Source organism: Bos javanicus, chromosome 21 (genome assembly GCF_032452875.1).
Source record: "Bos javanicus breed banteng chromosome 21, ARS-OSU_banteng_1.0, whole genome shotgun sequence".
Lineage (NCBI taxonomy): Eukaryota > Metazoa > Chordata > Mammalia > Artiodactyla > Bovidae > Bos > Bos javanicus.
Window position 1 is genome coordinate 67,353,562 of NC_083888.1, and position 12,974 is coordinate 67,366,535.

At 42.2% G+C, this 12,974-nt stretch overlaps 1 protein-coding gene across 11 annotated transcripts in view; it reads left to right on the forward strand.

The window, feature by feature from the left end:
• Positions 1-12,974, forward strand: part of MARK3 (microtubule affinity regulating kinase 3) — a 115,391-nt gene that overhangs the window by 62,925 nt on the left and 39,492 nt on the right. For 10 of the 11 annotated variants that reach the window (XM_061395457.1, XM_061395459.1, XM_061395458.1 and 7 more), the window contains exons 4-5: positions 8,882-8,930; positions 11,593-11,658. In XM_061395457.1, the coding sequence (XP_061251441.1) occupies positions 8,882-8,930; positions 11,593-11,658 (115 nt within the window). The other variant, XM_061395468.1, reaches the window with a different exon arrangement.

Below are 12,974 nucleotides of genomic sequence, written 5' to 3' on the forward strand. Positions count from 1 at the left end.
CTCCATTTCTTCTGTGTGGATCACAATAAACTGTGGGAAATTCTGAAAGAGATGGGAATACCAGACCACCTGACCTGCCTCTTGAGAAATCTGTATGCAGGTCAGGAAGCAACAGTTAGAACTGGACATGGAACAACAGACTGGTTCCAAATAGGAAAAGGAGTACGTCAAGGCTGTATAGTGTCACTCTGCTTATTTAACTTATATGCAGAGTACATCATGAGAAATGCTGGACTGGAAGAAGCACAAGCGGAATCAAGATTGCCGGGAGAAATATCAATAACCTCAGATATGCAGATGATACGACCCTTATGGCAGAAAGTGAAGAGGAACTCAAAAGCCTCTTGATGAAAGTGAAAGTGGAGAGTGAAAAAGTTGGCTCAAAGCTCAACATTCAGAAAACGAAGATCATGGCATCCGGTCCCACCACTTCATGGGAAATAGATGGGGAAACAGTGTAAACAGTGTCAGACTTTATTTTTTGGGGCTCCAAAATCACTGCAGATGGTGACTGTAGCCATGAAATTAAAAGACGCTTACTCCTTGGAAGGAAAGTTATGACCAACCTAGATAGCATATTGAAAAGCAGAGACATTACTTTGCCAACAAAGGTCCGTCTAGTCAGGGCTATGGTTTTTCCTGTGGTCATGTATGGATGTGACAGTTGGACTGTGAAGAAGGCTGAGCGCCGAAGAATTGATGCTTTTGAACTGTGGTGTTGGAGAAGACTCTTGAGAGTCCCTTGGACTGCAAGGAGATCCAACCAGTGCATTCTGAAGGAGATCAGCCCTGGGTGTTCTTTGGAAGGAATGATGCTAAAGCTGAAACTCCAACACTTTGGCCACCTCATGCGAAGAGCTGACTCATTGGAAAAGACTCTGATGCTGGGAGGGATCGGGGGCAGGAGGAGAAGGGGACAACAGAGGATGAGATGGCTGGATGGCATCACTGACTCGATGGATGTGAGTCTGAGTGAACTCCGGGAGTTGGTGATGGACAGGGAGGCCTGGTGTGCTGCAATTCATGGGGTCGCGAAGAGTCGGACACGACTGAGCGACTGAACTGAACTGATATCAGTAAAATACTGGTTAATTACATGCAGTACATCTACACATGGGCTTCCCTGGTGACTCAATAGAAAGAATCTGCCTGCCAAGCAGGAGACTCTAATTTGATCCCTGGGTTGGGAAGATTTCCCTGGAGAAATATATGGCAACCCACTCCAGTGTTCTTGCCTGAGAAATCCCATGGACAGAGAAGCGTGATAGGCTATGGTCCATGGGGTCACAGAAGACAGCGACTGAAACACAACAACATCCACACATTTATGTTCCCCTATCTGTAGGCAGCTCTTCCTGGGTAGGAGACAGGTCATGCTTTTGCCTAGTGTTAGACAAACAGATTTTAATAATGCTTTTAATTAATTTCTCTGTCATTTGTTAGCTTTCCTATTCTGTTGTTTATTTTCATGTTAGGGTGGTTCTGAGAGTAATTGAACTCTCTTTAAGCTCCTTAGGTTTTGCCTTACTATGCTGGCTCTCATATTTGCTGGTCTTTAAAGACATTCCCTGGAAAACTTGCTTGCCTTCCACCCACCAGCAGCTTTGGCCCACACCATGAAAAGAATAGTAAACTCTTGTTAACAGTCCTCAGAATACAGCAACTTGCAGCTACCTTTTCTTTTTCAGAAATTCCCCTTTTATAAAAAAAAAAAAAAAACTTTATTTTCAACCTTTTTCTTAAAATTAATAGTAGAAAAGGAGATAGATAATTAGATATTTAGATAAATAGGTAATTAGATAGATAATTCAGTTGTGCTTCCGAGTTCACAGGACAGATAAAAGTCAAAGTCTTTACCTGCCCAGATGCCTGCCCAGAGACAGCCAGTGGCATCAGTTTCTTTGGTCCTTCCAGAAATACCCTGTTTATAGAGAGGCGAAAATATGTGTATTTTTTTCTTGTTCACACCAGCCTTTCTTGGCAATTCCTTCTCCATGAACTCGGGCGTTTGCCAGGCTCTCCCCCTCAGGACTGTCTGAGGGTCTTTGATCTGTTCTTTTGTTCAGCAGAGGTTCTGTGGTCAGTGTGGTGAGTGAGACAGAGGGACATACTGAGGAGAAGTAGGTGGCCGTCCTCCCCTCCTTCCTTCATGAAGTACCCCGGAGGTGTTAGGGTCGGGGAGGCTGGGCATAAATTGAGGTTTGTGACCCCCCCCTTGTCAGTCTGAGGGAGGCACTGGACTCTGGTGTCTGGGTTTCGTTCTGTCGCTCCAGCTGCGTTTTCCTGTGTCTCTGTTGTGACCCCCATCTCATTCTCGCACTGAAATGCTTGTTTGTTGATGTTTCTGTCTTTCCATTTTTCAGTTAGGCAGTTGTCATTTCCTTCCAAGGATACTATGCCTATGCTGATAATTCTCCAGAATAGCCCAGATTTCTTCCTGAGCTTCAAACCAAAATACCAGCTACTGAGCTTTGTTCTCACTATCCCCGCTTAATTGCCCTTCACGGGGTGTGTCCTAAAGCAGACTCAGCCTGCCACCCTTCCTCACTGCAGCTTGAGTCTTCTCTGTCTCACAGTGGCACCCAAATTCACAAACATGGGTGTCTGCTTCAACTCTGCCTCCTCTCCCTTACCCACTCAGTGTTTCCTTACAACCTTGAGTTTACAGTACAGCTCTTTCCTAGTAAAGAAGAGGTTGTTGATTGTATACCTGTTCATTATTTTTAACAGATAAGTTGTCATCCAGTCAGTTGCCCAGCTGACAGGCTCTCAGCCTTTGGCCTGTCTCATGCCTGTATATCCGGAGAAGCCAGTCGGGTCACCTTTGCCATGATGACTTATGTCGCAGTTTGATGGCTATGACAATACCTCACCCCATGCCCTCTCTGATATGCTTATTTTTTTTATTTTATTTCTTTATTTTTGGCAGTGCTGGGTCTTTGTTGCTGCATGGGCTTTCTGTCTAGCTGCCAAGCACGGGCTGCTCATTGTAGTGGCTTCTCTTGTTGCAGAGCACAGGCCCTAGGCACACGGGCTTCAGGAGTTGCAGCTCCTGGGCTATAGAGCACAGCTCAGTAGTTGTGACACACAGGTTTGGTTGCTCTCTGGCATATGTGATCTTCCTGGATGAGGGATTGAACCTGTGTCTCCTGCGTTGGCAGGCAAATTCCTCACCACTGAATCCCCAGTAAAGACCCTGCTCATTTTATTTTTAGGTCAATTGATAAAATTGTTTTTTCCCAAGGATAATTTCTGTATGTCCTTGGTCCTGGCTTTGGGGACATTTGTTTTTTCTGTGGTACTGTAGGCTTAGTGTCTCTTCAGTATTCTCATCACCAGGATCCAGGTCTTTGCCTTCAGAAATGTTTGTTCTCCTCCTATCTGCCAGTTTCTAAAGGACATAAAAACGGGAAGATGTGTAGAGCAGGGGTCCCCAAACTCAGAGATCTCGTGCCTGATGATCTGAGGTGGAGCTGAGGTAGTAATAGAAATAAAGTGCATGATGAATGTACTGTGTTCGAATCGTCCTGAAACCACCCCCCCACCATCCGTGGAGAGCTCGTCTTCCACAGAACTGGGCCTGGGGCCAAAAAGGCTGGGGGCTGCTAGTGTAGAAGATGGAGATTAATAAAGAGAGGAGAATTTTTTCACTTTACACATTTCTGTGTTATTTCAGTTTATTTTTTACAACTAGCATCTGGATAAGGTTGAAAGGGAATGTAGAGAAGTAAGATAGTAGAAATCGGTGAGCTTCATATTTAAATGTCCTTTTATATAGCAAAACTTAAAAAAATATGTATTGTACTATCCTAGTGAGGCCTTTCCTTAATGTGCATTTTTTTTTTTTTTTTTGATAGGTGAGTAGTGGATTTATTTAGAAAGATGCACAGTCCATAGACAGAATGTGATCCACCTCAACAGGTGAGAGCAGCCCGGAAATATGGGCTGGTTAGATTTTATAGGTTGGGTAATTTCATAGGCTAATGAGTAGGAGGATTATTCCAGCTGTTTTAGAGAAGTTGTGAAGCTTGGAATTGGGCCATTGCCCACTTACTGCCCTTTTATGGTTGGCCTTAGAACTGTCATGGCACCTGTGGGTGAGTTATTTAACATGCTAATGTGTTACAATAAGTGTATAATGAGATACAAGGTCTCAGTTCAGTTCAGTTGCTCAGTCGTGTCCGACTCTTTGCGACCCCATGAATCGCAGCACACCAGGCCTCCCTGACCATCACAACTCCCGGAGTTCACTCAAACTCATGTCCATCGAGTCGGTGATGCCATCCAGCCATCTCATCCTCTGTCGTCCCCTTCTCCTCCTGCCCCCAATCCCTCCCAGCATCAGAGTCTTTTCCAATGAGTCAACTCTTCACACGAGGTGGCCAAAGTACTGGAGTTTCAAATGTGCATGTTTTCAGCAAATTATTGCTACCCAAATTTATCTTCAGCCATCAGGTTCACAGTTGATGGCAGTGAGATCTCTGGCATGTGAATCACATACGTAAACTGTCAACGTTAAAAAATTCTGTGCCAGTACCCACCTGTTGCTCTGGAGTTTTCTGTCTTTGCCAACTTGAAATGTATCCTTTGCTTTACTTGTACATTTCAAAGGTGGCTGTTTGGAATCATGAGATGAGTTAGGACTTTGGAGTCAGACAACTCAGACTCTGAGCTCTGGCATGGGTTAGCTGGGCAAACTTGGGCTGGTTTCTTAACTTTCTCAGTCCTCCTTTCCTGTGCACTGGAGATGATCATAGTCACCTGACAGAGCTGTGAACATTCAGTTAGGTAGGATCATAGCCGTGGAGCATCTGGTGCTGAACTTCAGACACAGGTGACACTTGACAGCTGCTGGCTTCATGCCTCCTCTCCCCACCCCCTGCGATTAAGTTGGTATAGAGTTGATTCTAGCTTCTGCCTGATATGTAATTCTGACAGAGGTAAATACATAAAGTTATTTGTATAACTTTGGACGCTGTCCAGCTGGGAGACCTTCAGCTACTCTGTTTGCCTATGGAAAGAAACTTGTACTATTCATCCCTCTGTCTGGTCCCACTCACCTGTCCTGTGTGTTTTCACAACATTTCCCTTGGTGTGGCCTCTGCTGTGTGTGACCCAGTTCAGTCGCTCAGTCGTGTCCGACTCTTTGCAACCCCATGGAAGGCAGCACACCAGGCTTCCCTGTCTATCACCAACACCCGGAGCTTGCTCAAATCCATGTCCATTGAGTTGGTGATGCCATCCAACCATCTCATCCTCTGTCGTCCCCTTCTGCTCATGCCGCCAATCCCTCCCAGCATCAGAGTCTTTTCCAATGAGTCAGTTCTTCACATCAGGTGTCTAAGTACTAGAGCTTCAGTTTCAGCATCAGTCCTTCCAGTGAACATTCAGGACTGATTTCCTTTAGGACTCACTAATTGGATCTCCTTGCAGTCCAAAGGACACTCGAGTCTTCTCCAACACCACAGTTGAAAAGCATCAATTCTTCGGCCCTCAGCTTTCTTTATAGCATGGCTAGAGGAAAAACCGTAGCCTTGACTAGACGGACCTTTGTTGCCAAAGTAATGTCTCTGCTTTTTAATATGCTGTCTAGGTTGGTCATGGCTTTTCTTCCAAGGAGCAAGCATCTTTTAATTTCATGGCTGCAGTCACCATCTGCAGTGATTTTTGGAGCCCAAAAAGATAAAGTCTGTCACTGTTTGCTTTGTTTCCCCATCTGTTTGCCTTGAAGTGATAGGACCAGATGCCATGATCTTAGTTTTTTGAATGTTGAGTTTTAAGCCAACTTTTTCACTCTTCTGTCTCACCTTCATCAAGAGGCTTTTTAGTTCCTCTTCACTTTCTGCCATAAGGGTCGTATCATATGCGTATCTGAGGTTATTGATATTTTTCCTGGCAATCTTGACTCCAGCTTGTGTTTCATCCAACCCAGCATTTCGCGTGATGTACTCTGCATGTAAGTTACGTAAGCAGGGCAACAACAATACAGCCTGACATACTCTTTTCCCAATTTGGAACCAGTCTGTTGTTCCATGTCCGGTTTTATCTGTTGCTTCTTGACCTGCACACAGATTTGGTTTTCAAACTTCATTGTGTTTCCTCTAGTGTATTACCTACTACTAGTCTCTAAAAATTACTCTAAAACTTAGCAACTTAGAACCTGTGGTAATTCAGTTTCTTTGAGTCATCTGTTTGAGGGTAACTTAGTTGGATGGTTCTGGCTCAGATGCTCTCAAGATACTTTGGGGAAGAGCCACAGTTGCAGGCGCCCACAGGTTTGACTGGGGCTGGTGCATCCGCTTCTAGGAGGCCCTTTCACCTGGCTCTTGTCTAGGGCCCACGGTTCCTCAGCAGCCGCAGGTGTGAGTCCTCAGTTCCTTGCCACCTGGGCCTGTCCACTGAAGTACTTACTGTCCTTACGACGTGCATGTCAGTGATCTGTGAGAGCAAGGAGGAGCCCCAGTGCCTTTACAGCTTAGTCTCTGATGTCCCCTCCCTATCGCTCTGCTTTCCTCGCTTCATGAGAAGCAAGTCTCTAAGTGCAGTCCACACTGAAAGGGAGGAATATTAAGTTCTACCTTTTGAGAAGAGGATTGACAAAGTATTTGTGGACCTGTTTTAAAAGCACCACACCAGGGGTGCTAGTTGAAATGTAAAATTCTCAAAGCTCATTTCAGATCTAGTGATAGGTAGAACCCAGGAACCTACAGTTTGCACAGATACCCTAATGTTCTGATGCTGGTGGTGTAAAGTCCACACTTGGAAACCCGTGCTCTGGCAGGTGGAGCACCTGGTCTTCTTGAAATAGTCTTCATTGGTTGCGCCTCCCTGTCTTGCTCACATCACCAGCCCATTTGGAACTGCATAAATCCAGTTACCTCCATGGTGCCCAGCACCGCAGACAGAGGTGAGCTCTCTGTCCCTTGGGTCCCTGCAGGACTCTGTCTTTCTCCTGCTCTTTGGTTCTGATGTTGTGGTGATGTGCTGCTAGTAGGATGTAAGGTGTTTTTGTTGGGCCCCTTTTGCCAGCAGAACTGTGACAACCCTGTCTTAGGCATTCTGCTACTCAGGATCTAAAAGCAGTGTGGTCATTAGAATGCTAAGGAGACTGGCTCAAACCACACTTCTTGATACCCAGTACTTTCTTGCAGGCTTTTATCAGACAGATGAGTTCTTGTTGTGTGCCAGGCTGGGTTTCGAGGTTCCACTGGTGACAGGAGGCAGACACACTCCCTGTAGATGAGGCGGCAAAAATGCACTGATAAACACAATGTATTATCACAACGTGAAGGACATTCTGGGAAAGAAGTGCTATGATGTAAAACGAAGGAAACCTACTTAAGTAAGGTTTTCAGAGAATCTGCCTGAGACTTGAAGGATGAAAAGGAGAAAAAATTTTAAGGAAAGAAAGAGTATGTTCTGGGAGAAATCAGAGTGCCTGGAGTTGAGGCTGAAAGTGTAAGCAGTCTGCCATGGCCATGCTCAGGGTTTCATTCTAAAACAGTGTCCTGAGCTGAGTTAGTATGACAGCCAACTTGTCACTCTTCTAATTTAACAGCCATAGAAATAACTGGGAGGTTCAAATTATAGGTACAAGTCCAGCTATAATGAATTGGGAAAACAAGGTTCCTGTGTTTGTGTAACAGAAGGAAATGAAGAAGGAGCCCAAGCCTTTAGTGGATGGTCCAGTATCATAGGTGGTCGTGGTTTAGTCGCTTCAGTCATGTCCGATTCTTTGCGACCCTATGGACTGTATAGCCTGCCAGGCTCCTGTGTTCATGGGATTTCCCAGGCAAGCATACTGCAGTGGGTTGTCATTTCCTTATCCAGGGGAATCTTCCCAACCCAGGGATCGAACCTGCATCTCTTGTGTCTCCTGTGTGGCAGGCAGATTCCTCACCACCGCACCACCTGGAAGCCCGGTATTGTAGACAGAAAGGCCGTTCATCTGGATTCCATGTTTCTAAGCTCTGAGCTGTTTGTAGGTCAGATGCTGTGCCTCCCTGCCTTTCAGCTGCCTCCATGCCTGTTAGTTGCTGATTCATTTCTAGGTTAGACCTGGTGGACAAAGACAAGGGCGGGGAGAGTCCCACCTTCCCCATCCCATAGGCAGCCGCTCCTCGTTTCCCAGACCACTTTCTAGCCTTGCCTCCTACAGGCTGTGATACCCTGGGTGCTAGGAGACTAGTTGTAACCACATTCCCCACCTTCCCCCATAGGAGAACCTTGGAAGATCTTTCCTCTCTTTTTCTGGTTTCCACTGGTTTGCAGGAGGGTTGTCTAAGATGACCTCTAAAATTCTGTTATTTTATGAGATATCATATTAGCCCAGACCATGATGCTCTGAATTCACAGCATGTTTGTACAGCAACAGTTTAATATTCTGCTTTATTCTGTGTGATGGCTAGGCAGCTTGAAGTGGTTTTATTTAAAGCCTTATAGAATTACTTGGAATTATCAATCCATTACACTCATGATGCAGTTCATTGGGACTGTACAAGTTTTGATTTGCAGAATTAGAATTCCTCGATAGATACTGAATTGGACTAAGGCTAATAACAAACTATTCTGCTTAAATCTGATTTCTGTGTTCAAGATAGCAAAATATAATTCAAAATAGCAAAGTATCATCCTCTGGGAACTCTGCTTTTTCATACGATAAAACTGACGCATTAGTATTGGAGCATTGAAATGGACTCATTTAGTATTAGACAACAAAATTACGTCATAATTACTCTGGATTTCCATGTCTTAGATGTGGACTACTAAACATTATCAGTGAATCAGTTATCTAAGAGAACAATTTAATTGATATTGCCACTGTGGAATATAATGTTTAATAACCTGTGTTGGGGGGATTGTGTGTGTGTTTGTTTTTTAGCTCTTCAGAGAAGTGAGAATAATGAAGATTTTAAATCATCCAAACATAGGTACTTTCTGCTTTCTTAAATACTTTTGGGTCTAAATGCATTCTTGAAAGTTTTTCATAAAGCTAAACATATATTCCAGAAGTGACAGGAGATTTCTTCCCTTCTCCCATTCCAGGTACACTTTTAGAATATATGTATGTGTGTGTGTGTGTGTGTGTGTGTGTGTGTAGTTGATCATTTCTGTTAACTTTTTGAAATTGCTAAAGATAGGTTAAAAGATTCAGTATTAAACATTCAAATGTAAAGCTTTAATTTAGTAGAAACATCTGTAATCAGATTGTAATTTTCTAAATTTTAATATATCAAAATGTCATAATTGCACCTAAATTTTAGAGGGAATTACAGTAAGCTAAAGTTTTCAAAGGTGTTTTTTGCTCTAGCTGTATTCCTGAGGAAATAATGGTGCATTGAAACATATTTTAAAAAATAAAGGGAATTTCCTGTCAGTCCAGTGGTTAGGACTCCGTGCTTCCAGTGCAGGGGGCACAGGTTCGATCCCAGGTCAGAGAACTAAGATCCTACATGCTGCTCAGCACGGCCAAAAAAAACAGATACAGGGTACTTGCTATCTAATAGAATTTTTTGGTATGAATTGTTTTACACTGTACAGACCTGCTTTCTGTGTCCTCTGTGCTGTATGCAGTGAGGTGTGTCTAAAGGTTAGGGTGGGTCATGGTCCTGCCCTCATCGTAGTTGTAGGAACAACATGAAAGCTGACCCTGTGTACACACCTCAGTGAAAATTTTTGATTCCATGCATAATGCAGATCTTTTAAAATAATACAACTGCTTTCTTATATAGTAATAAGTCCTACAATCTAAAAATATTTGAGTGAAATAGCTCCTAAGAGAACCAGTTGTATCAGCTTAATATCAAAATCAGTTCTAGGAAGTGGGAGTGTGATAACTTTGGTGTTAGGGAAATCTTATCAAGACTTCTTGAAGCACAAGAATAGAAAAATAAAATGGAACCACAGAATGGAAAAAACTTACACCCTATTTCATCTAATCTGAGCCACCATCATGTAAAAGGCATTATTGTGTTCATGTGCTATTAAGAAAATGCTACCAAGCCGTTATCCCCTTATCGGTGATGTTAGTTAAGATGTGAAATGATCCGTATCATGGGCTGTGACAGGGCTGGGGAGAATAGCGAGGGGTGTGGCAGGATATATAGCAACGCAGAGAGGCCTCCATATTGCACTGCAGCTGTGTGAGGGCAGCCAACCAGCGCTAGACTTCAAACTCCAGCTCCCTGCTGCAAATGCACTGCCAAGAGCCCGCTCACGGAAACCTGTTGTGTTTTTTCTTAAGTTGTACCCTGATTGAAGTTCTCTATACTTACCACTAAATGACATATCTTTGAAAATATAAATTTCTAAAAATTTAAGTTCCCATTGGATTAAAGTAGTTTTCCTAGAAGAGCCAATATTTGCATTGGAATTTTATTTTTTAATTTATTTTTGGCTTGCCAGGTCTGAGTTTCCCAACCAGGGATCAAACCCAGGCCCCCTGCAGTGAAAGCACAGAGTCCTGACCACTGCACTGCCAGGGATTCCCCCTGCATTGGAATTACAGAATTTACTAATATGTTGATGGCTTACCAGCATATGTCTTACATTTATTTAAATAATTTTTCTTAACAACCTGAACATATGCCATCTTAGAAATGATATGATAGTTTTAACTCACCAGTTTGACAAACACATCAAATACTGTACAAGCTACTGATCTGATTTAATACTCTGTATTAAAGCATCAGAAAATAACCCACAATAGAAGAGACTAGCATTCTCGCTCGCCGCTCTCCTTTTTGCTGAATTTAATTGTAACATATGTATTAACAAAATAGATACAGGACATAGTGATTTGATAGTTTTGGAAATCAACTTCAGTTTTATTTAAAAATTATATATTTCTGATTGATTTGTTATGGTTTTATGAATTAGCAATAATAGAAATTTTAGTTTTATCTGTAATAAGAGACTGCTATAGCAGTCACACTGACCCATTGAAAATAATTAAAAAGTTCTTTTCAGTATAACCTGTTCTATTTTTTGGTCTCTGGCTTTAGAATAGAAACAAAGGAATCTTAGGAATTCCCTGGTGGTCCAGTGGTTAGGACCCTGCACACTCGCTGACAGGGCCCAGGTTGGATCCCTGGATCCTTGGTCAGATCCCTGGTGAGGGAACTAAGATTCTGCATGCTGCATGGCTCGGACAAACAAAAATAAAATATACATCATTAAAAAAGAAAGGAATCTTTTTCTCTGAGAATTGTGATAAATTTCTTAAGCAACAAAAGTCTCAAGTGGAATTCTATGTATCCTTAAACCCACAATGACAGGTGAATGGACATGAACATACAGGAGTAGGCTAGATACAGACATACTACAGGGGCATGAAATGAGAGCCGAGAAACTGCTGATGCATCCTGAAGTTACAGTGTTTGAGAACCCAGAAATCATTTTTATGGAATTCCATGTTTTTATAAAGTCTTTTCTGCTTTTGTAATATAAAGTTTCCTAAAATCATTTTTTTTTTTAAAGAGGGCCAGGTATTAACAGGGAAAAAGTTAACTTTTTGTAGTTAGTTTATATGTATATGGTATGTACATACAGACATTTGTTTCTTTTTCTCCTGTATCTTCTCTCCTCTCGTAGTGAAGTTATTCGAAGTCATTGAAACTGACAAAACACTCTACCTAATCATGGAGTATGCAAGTGGAGGTAAGGCATTTATAAATTGTTTTTCTTTCGTCCCTCCCTTTTAGAAGAATATGCAACTGCACTGCCCATGTAGATAAAGATAGAGTTTCATGTAACCTTCAGAATCATAATACACTAGGACGAGAATCAGAAGAGCCGATTCCTAGCAGTTCAGTGGTTTGCTGTTAAGCGTTTCATTGTTATCATCATTAATCGATAATATGCAAATAGTTGGATTTTTTTTATGGTGTAACATAAAGTTTACCATTTTAACCATTTCAGGTGTACGGTGCTATGGCATTAAGTACGTTCACATTGTTAACCAATACCATCATCCATCTCCAGAACTTTTTCATTTTCCCAAAATGAAACTCTGTCCCTATTAAACAATAATTCCCCGTCCTCCCTCCTTGTAGCCCCTGGCAACCACCATTCTGCTGTCTGTATGACTTTGACTGCTCTAGGGACCTCATATGACTGGAATCGTACAGTATTTGTCTTTTTTGTGACTTCCTACGTCACAGTGTCCTTCAGGTTTATCCATGTTGTAGCATGTGTCAGAATTTCCTTCCCTATTAAAGCAGAGTAATATTCCATTGTTTATAGCACATTTTTTTTATTCCAGTACTTGAATTTTCAAAAGCATCAATGCATTAGCCTGTTTGAAATAAATGTGTACTGCATGTTGGATGGATTTCTTTATCAGATTTTTACATCAGTTGTGCCCCTTGTTTCCCAAGGCCAGAAATGGTGGTCACAGTGTATAGGATTAGATTTCCTTAAAGATTAAAGACTAGTAATTACTTGCCTATAAGGATATATAAAGGTAGACATTTTTATGAAATGAATGTATATAGCTGTTCTCTTTCACAGAGATTCTTATTTTAAGGTTTTGGCTAGGCTATGCTTGTAGGTTGTGGACCACGCATGAACTTTCATTGTGAAAGGCAGAAGCTTTGTTGCTTGTGTTTTCCCTGCCTCTAATACAGTGCCTGGCACATAGCAGGCTCTAAGCAAATAAGAATTGAGTTGAATTAATGAAATTTTAATCTACTAGCGACATGTTCTGTTTAACTCCACAGTATAGATTTAATTGTTTTGATTATAGTAGAGTTTTATTAAACAAACCCTTTGATCCAGAATGTAAAACCTGGAGACAGAAAGTTGAATCACAGCCTCATTGTGATGAGTTGACCACTAAATAAAAGATTGTAAATCTGTTGTGGGCAGAGCAAGCGCACCCCCTACACCACTTTTTCATACTCCTGATTCATTATTTGGAGAAGGAAATGGCAACCCACGCCAGTATTCTTGCCTAGAGAATCCTGTGGACAGAG